General features: G+C 29.3%; 6 protein-coding genes across 6 annotated transcripts; 4 read left to right on the top strand and 2 right to left on the bottom strand.

The window, feature by feature from the left end:
* Positions 1 to 87: 87 nt before the first annotated feature.
* cxeA (cytochrome c oxidase subunit V) lies at positions 88 to 927 on the bottom strand (the record flags this gene model as incomplete). Its single annotated transcript, XM_020579815.1, has 2 exons — positions 88 to 317; positions 795 to 927. 2 exons carry the CDS (start codon positions 925 to 927, stop codon positions 88 to 90), a joined length of 363 nt encoding a protein of 120 aa, XP_020430490.1.
* A 955-nt stretch (positions 928 to 1,882) lies between these two features.
* On the top strand, positions 1,883 to 4,507 carry PPL_09015 (helix-turn-helix domain-containing protein; the record flags this gene model as incomplete). The annotated part of the gene is made up of 2 exons (XM_020579814.1): positions 1,883 to 2,655; positions 2,701 to 4,507. 2 exons carry the CDS (start codon positions 1,883 to 1,885, stop codon positions 4,505 to 4,507), a joined length of 2,580 nt encoding a protein of 859 aa, XP_020430489.1.
* A 741-nt stretch (positions 4,508 to 5,248) lies between these two features.
* On the top strand, positions 5,249 to 6,350 carry PPL_09014 (dual specificity protein phosphatase family protein; the record flags this gene model as incomplete). Its single annotated transcript, XM_020579813.1, has 3 exons — positions 5,249 to 5,254; positions 5,536 to 5,840; positions 5,921 to 6,350. The coding sequence occupies 3 exons, from the start codon at positions 5,249 to 5,251 to the stop codon at positions 6,348 to 6,350; spliced, it is 741 nt and encodes a 246-aa protein (XP_020430488.1).
* A 368-nt stretch (positions 6,351 to 6,718) lies between these two features.
* On the bottom strand, positions 6,719 to 7,629 carry PPL_09013 (CRAL-TRIO domain-containing protein; the record flags this gene model as incomplete). The annotated part of the gene is made up of 2 exons (XM_020579812.1): positions 6,719 to 7,253; positions 7,364 to 7,629. 2 exons carry the CDS (start codon positions 7,627 to 7,629, stop codon positions 6,719 to 6,721), a joined length of 801 nt encoding a protein of 266 aa, XP_020430487.1.
* Positions 7,630 to 8,331: 702 nt separating this feature from the next.
* On the top strand, positions 8,332 to 9,138 carry PPL_09012 (uncharacterized protein; the record flags this gene model as incomplete). The annotated part of the gene is made up of 1 exon (XM_020579811.1): positions 8,332 to 9,138. The coding sequence occupies one exon, from the start codon at positions 8,332 to 8,334 to the stop codon at positions 9,136 to 9,138; it is 807 nt and encodes a 268-aa protein (XP_020430486.1).
* A 130-nt stretch (positions 9,139 to 9,268) lies between these two features.
* On the top strand, positions 9,269 to 12,308 carry PPL_09011 (uncharacterized protein; the record flags this gene model as incomplete). Its single annotated transcript, XM_020579810.1, has 5 exons — positions 9,269 to 9,297; positions 9,462 to 9,498; positions 9,641 to 9,771; positions 11,215 to 11,262; positions 11,885 to 12,308. The coding sequence occupies 5 exons, from the start codon at positions 9,269 to 9,271 to the stop codon at positions 12,306 to 12,308; spliced, it is 669 nt and encodes a 222-aa protein (XP_020430485.1).
* Positions 12,309 to 12,349: the final 41 nt, after the last annotated feature.

Here is a 12,349-nt window from a genome sequence, read left to right as displayed (position 1 = left end):
GCATAATCCTTATACTATACTAATATATTTAACAAAAAAGGTGAAATGAAAATAAAATAATATTTTTGGGGCTATAGGGATATCTGTTTAATAATACATAACTTCACCCTCAGTACCGATCTTCTTGAGCTTGAAGACTTGACCACAGTCCAAACAGATGGTTGGCTTCTTGGCGGTGACCTTGTGGAAGATGAGGTCGTGTTCCTCACCTTCACCTCCTTCACATCCAACTGATCTGTGTTCAAAGATTGATTCGACAACGACTGGGCTCTTCAAAGTACCGAATGGTCCAGTGAGGATTTCGTGACCGAAATCGTCTATTTATTTTAATAACAAAATATTAGTAAATCAGTTATTCTTTTTTTTTGTATTCTTTTTATTCTTTTTATTCTTTTTATTCTTTTATTTCTGTTATTTCTGTTATTGCTATTGTATCTAACATGCATTTTTACTATTATTATATCTGTATTATGTATTATGTATCTGTACTGTATCTATATCTACATATGTACTGTATGTAATGTATCCATCTATATTGATCTCAGCTAATGATTTTCTAAAAAAATCATCTGTCTTATGTGGAATATATCCCATGAGAATGTTGATTTTCCCACATTGTTTTTTTGCAAGCTAAAGTTTCATCTGATATGTTGATCACGTTGACTGTTTTTTTTTCTTTTATGCTGAATATGTTGATTCTTTTTTGACTCTTTTGCTGAATAATATTTTACTTATAGTGATATTATCATTATTGTGATTATTATTACTATGGTGCTAATATGTATGATAATTACCTCTCTTGATGGCTCTTCTGGTGGCATTCAACTCAGAAACTTCAAGAAGAGAGTTGTTGTTTGGCTTGTGGAAGAACTCCATGGAGTGACCTGGAGTGAACATCTCCTTAACGTATTTAATCCACTTTGACATTATTACTGTACTTTAAATTTATTTAATAAAAAATAAAAAAAAAAACAAAAAAGTAATTTCTGAAATCTAAATGATCACAAAAAAAAAAAAGCAACGAACAAAAAAAACAACTCAAAAATTAAAAAAAATCAAAAAAAAAAAAAATGAATACACTTCACACTAAAAATTTAATCACACAATGATGAATGAAAAAAAAAGAATCATCCAACAAAAAACCTCAAAAATTAAAAAAAGAGTAACGTTTGAATATTGAATTTTTTTTTGTTTTTTCTCATTTCGTTCGTTGTCACAAAAAAATTTTGTTGATAAAATAAAATTAAAATAAAATGGTTTTTTGGAAAATAAGAAAAAAAAAGCTTGGGCAGAATTTTTCACTCACTTACTTAGTTGTGAAATAAAAGCCCTGTAAGTAAATAACTATTACGAAATAAAGCATCTGTAAGTAGAAAATCTTTAGAAATTGTAGATCTTATAAATTATAAACCATTATCAATCTATTTATATTTATAAAACCTCAACAAACTTTAATTTATTTTTTAAATTAAAATTTTAATTTTTTGAACAACCATTTTGAAAAAGCGAACAAAAAAGATGAGATTTGTTAATTTTTTTAACATAACAACAATATTGTTTTTGGCAAAAGAAAAAAAAGAAAGAGAAGAAGTTGGAATTATGTAAATTTACACAACTTTTTCTTTGACAGTAATTCTATTACCCAGCTTATTAAAGAAGAAATGTGGATAAAAATATATATAATATATAAAAAAATTGGAAATAGTTTATAATTTATTTGATTGAATAATAATTATTTTTATGAAATAAAAACTAACTTTGAATATTATTATTATTTTTATATCCAATGAATTATTTAATATTTATAATTTTCAGATGGTCAACCTAATAGTTATTTAAAAAAAAAGTTGGAATTTGGAAAATTGAAATAAAAAAAAAAAAAATGACAAAGGGTGCAGAATTGTCACTTCAAGTACTACAGGAAGTCAAGGAAGGTGTACCGATATCACAGGTCGCTAGAAAGTACAATATCAATGAGACTACAATTAGAAGATGGAATAAGAAGCCAATGGACAGAGACTCCATTAAGGCACGTGCCAAGAAACAGGGAAGAAAGAGAAAGGTAGGATCGGATGTAGAGAACAGTGTGCTTCAGTGGATTTCAAATGCAAAGGGTTTCACATTGCCTGGACTTGATAGTGATAGTCCTGCCATGGAAATTGACAATGAACATCAACATCAACATCAACATCAACAACAACTTCAAGATCCTCAGAAATTAATGGACATGGACCAAATCGTTGGGGAAGATGAGGGTGACATTGCCAGTGGAAGTGGTACTGGAAGTGTAACTGTTGATCAACAACAACAACATGAAAATATTCATCATAATAATCATCATCACCACCATTCACAACAAGAAGATACCAACAATGTTGAGAATGAAGTAGTTGAAAATGAACAACATCAACCTCAACAAAGAGATGGAGATGGTGGAGAATCACATCAAATTGAAAGTGAACAACAACAACAAGATATTCAAGATCCTCCAGCTGTCCATGAGGATCAAGAGGAATTGCAACAGCAACAACATATGATTGTTGTTGATCAGTGTCAACAGGAGTTGGAGAATATGTCAGGCAACAAAGGTGATATCAATTCCATTACCATTCAACAATATATTTTCGAGAAGTTCAAGATCGAGTTGACACCATCGTATATCTCACAGATGATGAAGCGTAATAATATATCGATAGCAAGGAGACCGAAAGCAGTTGTTCACAAGCCACCTGCACCCGCCACCATCGAGCCAACTCAACCAAAGAGAAAGCGCGCCAAGACAACAACATCGTCATCATCATCATCTACTTCTTCATCTCAGAGAGCCAAAGGTAAATCCAGTAGAAAGTCTGCAGCGGCTGCAGCGGCGGCAAACAACAACACTTCCGATGCTCAACCATTGGATTCATCGGCAGAGATTGTTTTGGGTGAGGAGATCATTGATGATCACTCCAATGCAATCACCTCAACCACATCGACCACTACATCTACCACTACCTCAACAACGACAACAACAACATCAACAACACCCTCGCATATATATCATTCCTCACCAACAAGCTTTAGAGCACGTAGACATGTTCCATTCCATATATTCTCACACCAAGATACTTCTCATATCGAACATCAACATCACATTGACCAACACCAACAACAACAACAAATTGAACAGCATGCACACCACGAACAACATGCACAACATGAACAACATGAGCATCATGTTACTGAGACCGAACAGGGCACATCTCCTGAAGTGATCGGAGAGGAACATCCACAGCATGTCCATGAGCAACAAGACCAACAACAGATCCTACATGAACAGCTTCAACATGATCAAATGGAACAACAAGAACAAGTCATCCACCTTGAACAACAACAAGTACAACAACAACAAGAACAAGAGCAGGAGCAAGTGCAAGAGCAACAAGTCATCCACCTTGAAGAACAACAAGAGCAACAAGTACAAGAGCAACAGGATATCCACCTTGAAGAACAACAACAAGTACAACAACAGCAAGAACAATTACATGAGCAGCAAGCACAGGAGCAACAAGTCATCCATCTTGAGCAAGTGCAAGCACAGGATCATATGCAAGAAGATCAACAACATATTCAAGATGAACATGCTCTACAGCAACAACATGAGCAAGAACAAGTACACCAAGGACAACATGTAGTTCATGAACATGACCAACAACAACAACAACAGCAATCCAACGAGCAACAAGTGGTTGAGCATATTCAAGTACAGCATCAAGAGCACGCCATGGTTGAAGAACATCAACAACATCAGCATCACATAGATGAGCAACAACATCTATTGCACCAAGAGCAACACATGGATATCCAACAACAACAACAACAACACGATCCTAATCAACAGCAAGACCAAGTCGAAGTGCATCACATTCAACAAGAACCAGAACAAGAGCAAGAACAAGAACAAGTACATCCAAACTTTGGTATCTATGTCGGTATGATAGTTCTACAGGCAAATCCAGATGAAGAGCAACCTATGGATCAACACCATATGGTGGAGGAACAACAACCACAACAACAACAACATATGATAATGGTACAGGACGAGCATCACATACACCATCATCATCATCTGAATCACCATGAACATATTCAATATACAGAACAGACTGTTGTTGAGGGTATGCCAGCAGATCACCAACATCAACACCAACAACATATAGAGCAACAAGAACATCACATTCACCATCAGCAACACCAACAACATGAAATTGTAAATAATAATACAGAAACCATTTATCACGATTACCAACAACAAGAACAAGAACAACAAGCACCTGTAACATATGATAATCATTTAGAACATCAAACAACTCAACATAATGACCAACTGATACATAATGAACAACAGCAAGAACATCACGATCATCATGAACAACAAACTCAAGAGATGGAACAAGAGCATGCACACGAACATGTAGAAAAAGTAGAAGAAGAAGTCTTAGTTGGAGAAGAACCATCAACATAATATTAAAGACAAAAAAAGTGAGATATCACCCAAATTGGATATTTGATAGTGCATCAAAAATTCATTAAAATAAAAGTATGAGAGTAACTTTTTTAAAAAAATATGAAGAACGAATACAAATACAGATATATATGTTTCTAGAATAATGTCAACATGTTTATGACACTATTGTAATTTACACATATATTATTTTTTTTTATTCAATACCACATCTATAAAAATCACCCACCATTATTAGAATAAAATATCTGAATTTGGATTGGGTTGCGAACCAATAAATCTTTTTTTTTTTTTTTTTTTTTGCTTTTTTTATTAATAATCGCAATTCAATTGAATTGATGAGGTGTTGTTTTTTTTAAAAAACAAAAAAAAAACAATTAATTTTGTCTCTCCCAAGATCACAATGTGGGTTCACAATATGTGATAGGTGGCGGTCACACTCTAAAACAACCTCAAAGTTTTTATTCGTGTTATCATCTGTTGCCAATCTATCTTTTTTTTTGCTTTCACACTATTAATTAATTTATTTGTTACCATTCATTTTAATTATTATTTCTTTTCATTAGTCAAAGAACAATTTATAGAAACTACTTTAGATATCTTTCCTTTTTTGAGAGAAAACAACCAACTTTGTTATAAATAAAAAAAAATAATTTAATATCATAATAGTTTTTTCAGTTTTTGAATAGAATCAATAATTTAATCAAACAGTAATAACAATCAATATATATAATTTAAAAAATGAGTGTAAGTATCAAAATATTTCCAAACAAGAAAACACAAAACAAATTATTACTTTATTTTTATTTTATTATTATTTTTAGTATTATTGCAAAAAATTAAAGATCAAATAAAATAAAAATAAAAATAAGAAAGTTTACACACACAAAAATAAGAATGATAAACTAATTTGATTTTTCTTTTGAAATTGTTTGTTTGTTTGTTTGTTTTTGTTGATTGATTTTATTTTATTTTATTTTTATTTTTCTATATTTATTTGTATAAACTGTATATATAATTAAATCTAGGGATGTGGAGGTTACTGGGATATGGTAGATTGCCTAGTTGAGGAATTCGATGCTCAACAAGTACTACCGAAATTATTTATAGGATCAGCACAGGCTGCCAACTCTGTTAGCAGTCTCAAAGATCACAACATTACACACGTGCTTTCGATTTCTACGAACCCACCAGCCTATGGAAACGACAATCACTTCAAATGTCTTTCAATCTCAATCGAAGACGAGGAGAAGAAAGATTTGAAATCGTATTTCGATCAAGCACACAAGTTTATCGATCAAGGTAGATCTATCGGTGGTATTCTTATTCATTGGTAAGTAGTTTCATCTTATTGATATCAAGCGGAAAGCTAACTAATCCTGATTGATTTATCGATTGTGTTATCAATTCTAGTTCTGCTGGTGTATCGCGATCTGCCACCATTGTAATTAGCTATTTAATGTCATTTTTTTTCAAACCATTTATGTATTGCTTCCAATACCTAAAATCGATTCGTCCATGCATACAACCAAATCGTGGATTCATTTCACAATTGATCTCCTACGAGAGTCTGTTACTCTCTAAAACCACACAGCATCTTCAACAACAGGTATCTTCACAGTTGCAAACGAAACAACTGTGTTGTAGTGATAATAATAATTGTTGTAATGACACACCTACCAATAATAACAACAACAACAATGCTAACAACAACAACAACAACAAAGATAATAATGTATCACAACAACAACAACAACAACAACAACAACAACAACAACAACAACAACAATCAACAAAAGTAGATCTGTGTTGTGAGAATCAAGGGAATATTAAAGTTAACTAATTAAATTAACTATCAAAACATAACAATATTAACAACAACAATAATAACAATAATAACAATAATAACAACCTCAGAATATCACATTTTAGTTTAAAACATAATATAGTATCGAAAATAATAGTTTAACTAATAAATAATCATGACAAAAAAATAACTAATTCATTATTTGTACAAATCAAACTTGGTTTAAAAAGATTGTTATTATTTTGTTTTTTGATTGGGAATGGAGTTGTTGTTATTATTTGTTTTTTTTGATTAAATTTTATTACAATTGTTAATAAACAAAAGATGTATATCACAAATAAAAAAAAAAAGAAAAAGGGTTTGGAAGTTATAAATCTAGAAAACTGTAGTTAGCGTTGGTTGACTTAACCCCATTTGGCAGGATCACCACCCAATAGAGATGGAGTTGCAAAAGCAGAGAGTAACTCTTTTCCAAGTGATTCCATTGTGGACATGACCTGTTCGGCTACCTCTGGTTTGCCCAATAGCTCCTCATCGTATTCTCTTACCGCTTCAGGTAGTTTCGATTTGATGAGTGCACGATCCAAGGTATCTGGAAGCTCTTGTATGTAATCGATGTATGCCAATTTATTTCTCCAAACTTTTTCACTTAAAAACGGTGACATTGCCATAAACATAACTCTCAGCCAAGTCGATGGATGTATAATATAAAAGTGTTTTAAATTCTTTTTGAAACTAAATGTCGATATCAATATTAAATTAACATTCAAATAATTATAATTATATCCATATATATAATTTAAACAAACATACTTTCTTGGTAACATTTGATAGGTTGATGTTAACCATGATTTCTCAGGTGTACTTTCATTTCTTAATAGATGATGTGAGTATACCAATGTATATTGTGATCCTTTTACAATTGGTTCAAGTGTTAAACTAAATAGATATTCAATATGAAATGAATGTAATAGTAGTAGAAATAATTGGAATTAGTTTGAAAACAATTGTTTGCATAAAAATAAAATAAAATGCAAATGATAATTTACCAAATATATTTTAATAGTTTCTCAAGACCTTCTTTTCCGATTGGTAAATTAGTTGCGATGATAAGATATACTGGTGAACCATCTGTATCACATCCAACCGGTATGAAACATTGCGATTGTTCAATATCACTGAAATCCTCAACCTTTGCTCTATCCATCATCTCTTTATACTGTGGTGTTACATCTTCCAACTCGGTAATGAGAATCGATGAAGTTGCAGTATTTGTAGTAGTACTACTTGTAGTTATATTATTCATTTCTGTCATTTCTTATTTTATTATTATTATTCCCTTTTTTTTGATTAGCAACTAACTAATTAACTGATGATTTACAAAAATAAATAAATATTAAAATAAATAAAATATATATAGTATTAAAAATAGAAAATAAAAATAAAAAAGTAATTCAAAAAGATATGTTTAAATTTGTATGTCTTGCGAATGAATACTGATAAAAACAAATTTATTTAATTAAAATGTTTTAAAAAAAACTGCTTTTAGGGGTTATTTACCACATTTTTTTTTTTGCAAATATTTTCGCCATCCATGATAAGCAATGTTATCATTGAACAACAACACAACGATCATTCATCATCCGTTTTATTTTATGATCAATTTATGTGTAGAGATAATTATGAAAAGTTACAAAACTTTTTTATAGCAATTTGTAAATAAATATCTATAAATCTATGTAATTGCTTTTACTCGAATTCTCTTTTTCGTATTTTTATTTTCTAAAAGACATTGTATAAAATTAATATTTACAAATAAATATACATGTATTTGATCTTTCTCCCAAATTTGATTAAATTTGAGAATATTTTTTAATTTTGTTCTGCAGAAATTTATTGGAAGAAAATGAAGTTGATGTTTTTAAAACAAAAATAAAAAAACTTATTTAAATTGAATATTTAATAATAGTAATAATAATCACATTATTGTATTTTTTTTTTAAAATTTAAAGGATAAATGAATGGAAATGATAATCAAACAAAAGTTGTAAATAATAATAATACAGAGAGTAGTAGTAGCAGTGATGATAGTTGTAGTAGTGTTGATAGATTGAAACAACTGATAGAGTTAACAAAGAGTGGAAAACTATCAAATAGAGACAGACATGAGTTAATGACAACATTCAATACAGGCATATCTCAAATAACGTCATCAACTGAAGAATCAATCATCAATCAATTCAAATTACATTTGGATCTACAACTACAAAAGAAACATCAACAGCAACAGCAACAGCAACAACAACAACAACAATCACAAATTGTTGCTAAAGATAATGTTGTTGTTGAAGAAACTGTAGATGAAGATGAACAAAAACAAGATGAAGTGGAAAAAGTAGAGAAAGTAGAAAAAGGAGAAGAAGAAGAAGAGGAAAAAGATAAAGAAAATAACATTGTAAATAGTAGTAATAGTAATGATAATAATCATGTGGAGGACGATGGTAATATTGGTTTAGATGAATTACAACAACCAATACTGGATTTACATTTCATTAATTACAAGAATTATATATGTGAGGGTTGTAAGAAGTGTGAAGAGTACATCGGTGGTAAAACCACTGAAAATGGAGTCAGCTGTGGCAATTGTGGATGTCCGACAATCGATCATATCCCACTGTCAGATGATGACTATGATGACGACAGCTGCTCATCAGAGAGTTTCTCAGAGAGTTACAATGATATTAGCGAATACCGATTACACCAACACGAAATCAGTGACGATGACGACGACGAATACAATCCTCCAACTTCCGAGGATATATAAATTCATTAATAGCCATCTTAGCCTTCATTATATTATATTAAGCTATTATTAAAAAAAAACATTTAAAAAAACTATAAAAAAAAAGTAGAAATATATAAATTTTTGTTTATATATATATAAATATACATATATGGAGTTTATTTCAGTCTTTAAAATCAAGTTTACTAAAAATAGCAATTATTTTAAATAGTTAACTTTGCATTATTTACACACACACACAACAACACGCAAAACACACAAGCACATAAAACACCATTTATCTTAAATTGGAAACACTTATATAAGTTCTTAAATCTCTACCTGATTCGTATTATTATTAATAGGGTTAAATATTTAAATAAGGTAACTTTAGGTACCCAAGTTTTTTTTTTTTTTTTTTTTTGGAATAATCAATTTTAAAATTTTGTATTATTCCATACTAGTTGGTCAATAGGAAAATCAAGTTTACAATAGCTTTGTATATAGCAAATTACTATTTAAAATATATATTTTTTTCAACAAGTTGGTACCCGAGTCCTTCCACACAACAAGTTTTGTTAGTACTTGTTGTTTGTTTGTTTGTTGTTACATCTTTGTACCATTTAACACATTTTCTGGCAAACTCACCGAACCCGATTATGATCATCTTAAAAAGTTTATTATTGGTTGTTTGCTTGTTTTTTTATTTATTGTTCAGTACATGTAGAAAGTTAACGCCTCCCAACTTTTCTTTACTTAAAATGGAGTATATTTGTTGTGATTGATTGAAAAAACAAGCAATTAATTACATTCTTACCCTGTGTGTTCCATTTCTAAATGGCTACACACATAATAACATAGAAACTAGTGACAGTGGTGTTTTTTTTTATTTTTGCTTTTAAGATGAATAAATGGTGTTAAATAAAGATACCGTCACACACACACACACACACACACACAACACACACACACACACACATAATTATATTTTATTGTTTTATTGTTCAACTGGAATACCATTCTTTATATTAATTGTTATTGTTGTTTTATTTTTTTGTTTTAAAATTATTGAAATTAAAAATTTTATTATTTATTTTTATTTTATTTATAACTTTTAGAATAATGTAAGAGCACTATAGTGCTCATGAGAGTAACATACACCAGAACCTAGAGCAGCTCAACCTTAAGCTCATCCCAACAAGCATCTCAACAACTCACATTTTGATTAAATTCAACATCTCAACAACAACATAACAACCTCACCCATTTTTAAAATCCAGTAGTTTAGAATAAACAGCTGTTTCATCAATATTTATCTTTTATATATCTTTATATATAACTATCTATCTATCTTTTCTATAAAAATAAATCTTAGAAATAATTAGATTCTATATCCAATAATCTTTTTAATAATAACATTTCTAGAAATATTATTATCCAATTCTATTAGTTTTTAATATATTATTATTAAATAGATTAATAAAAGTAAGATAATGATAGAGTTAGAGATAGAAATATTCTCTATACATATATAATTATTGAATATATATATTATTCCTTTATTTTAAAAGTTTCTTTTTTTTTCTTTATTTAATTTACTTTTTTTTTGTTTTATACTTTTTTTATTTTATTTTCAATTAATAACCGATGGATTAATTAATCTATAGATTTCGACTGGTCATTCATTCATTCTCCTAAACACACACCACACCATACCACACCACACTTTCTAACATAAATAAACATCAAACCACATATCATATGAAATCAGCACACACAGATTGAAATCAGATTATTGTCCAATTAAAATTTTTGAAAAACCAAAAATTGCAAAACTGATTGATTAAGCAATTCCAACCTTTTTTGTATAAATGTTTCTAATTTTAACAAAATATATGGACACGGGGTTTTTTATAATCTTATTTTATTTTATTTTTGTTTTTTTTTTTAATTTTAATCCCCCAACTTATCTTTAAAAATTTTGAGATTAAACTGACTTAACAGCAACCACACACTACGCCCCGACCTAACCTATCATTCTAATTAAATCATAATAATCATGATCATAAATGATCTACTTTTTAAAATAGAAATAGGTTAATAAATTATTTAAAAAAGTAGTAGTAGTAGTATATTTGTAGTTATAATTGTAACTTTACTAAATGTGTATCTACTTTCTTTCAATAATTTGTATTTGAAATATACAAATTAATTTTTTATCACCTTTAAAAAGATAAAGATAAAGATTAATTTTGTTGTTTATGTTTATTTTTTAAATATTTATTTTGGTATAATTAATTTTGTGATTTATGTTTAAGGTGTGTACCGGTTCGTTTTTCATTAAATTATAACTTCAATTCATTTGAATTATTTTAACCATCGAAAAATTAGATTCATTCACACATCGACACAAATCTATTTTATCACAAAACTCAAAATTCAAGTGTACCTAAATCTTATCAGTTCAATTCAGTTATTTCCATCTTAATTATATAATTAGTTGAATTGATATTCACAATCCTTTTTTTTTTGTTGTTTTTTCTTTTTTTTTTTTAATAATATTATCTACAAATTAATTAATCTATCTATTTATCTATTTATCTATTCCAATCTGTATAATTTTTGTAAAAACAATCAATAACTAATAAATTTCTTTATTATTTTTATATATTTATTTTTTATCTTTTTTATTTTTATTTTTTTTTACTTTTTATTTATTTACTTTATATATTCATGACAATAATAACATTGGATATATTTGATGATTTATCATCATCATCTATTACAGTTCCATCTGTAAATCAAGTGGAGTGTTCAGGAGCGATATCAACATTTCAATCGTTGAAACCTATGAAGAAAGTAACTTCGAGGAGTACTTTTCAAATCATGAAGTATTTTGGATCACTGGTATTTTGGTTCCTAAAGACGGCTGTTCTGCCGGCACAACCAGGATATGTTTCATCATCGATAATGAGAAGAGCACGACTTCTCAGTATTCTTTCGTTAGTCAGCATCGTCATCTATATATTGTGTTCATGTTTCACACCGAGTTTTCTCTATCCATTTTTCCTGGTGGCTTCCATTGCCATCTTTATCAACATCATCATTGGCGTACGCTTCCAATTGTATACTTCGACTTCACTCATCTACATAGTTATTCAAGCACTCTTAAATATCTCGACAGCACTCTTTTACTTTACACAAATCCCTAAAGAACAACATAAAACACTGACGTTGTTCCACCATTTTTTCA

Source organism: Heterostelium album (assembly GCF_000004825.1).
Source record: "Heterostelium album PN500 unplaced genomic scaffold PPL_scaffold9, whole genome shotgun sequence".
Taxonomy (NCBI): domain Eukaryota; phylum Evosea; class Eumycetozoa; order Acytosteliales; family Acytosteliaceae; genus Heterostelium; species Heterostelium album.
This window is presented reverse-complemented; position numbering and strand designations above follow the sequence as displayed.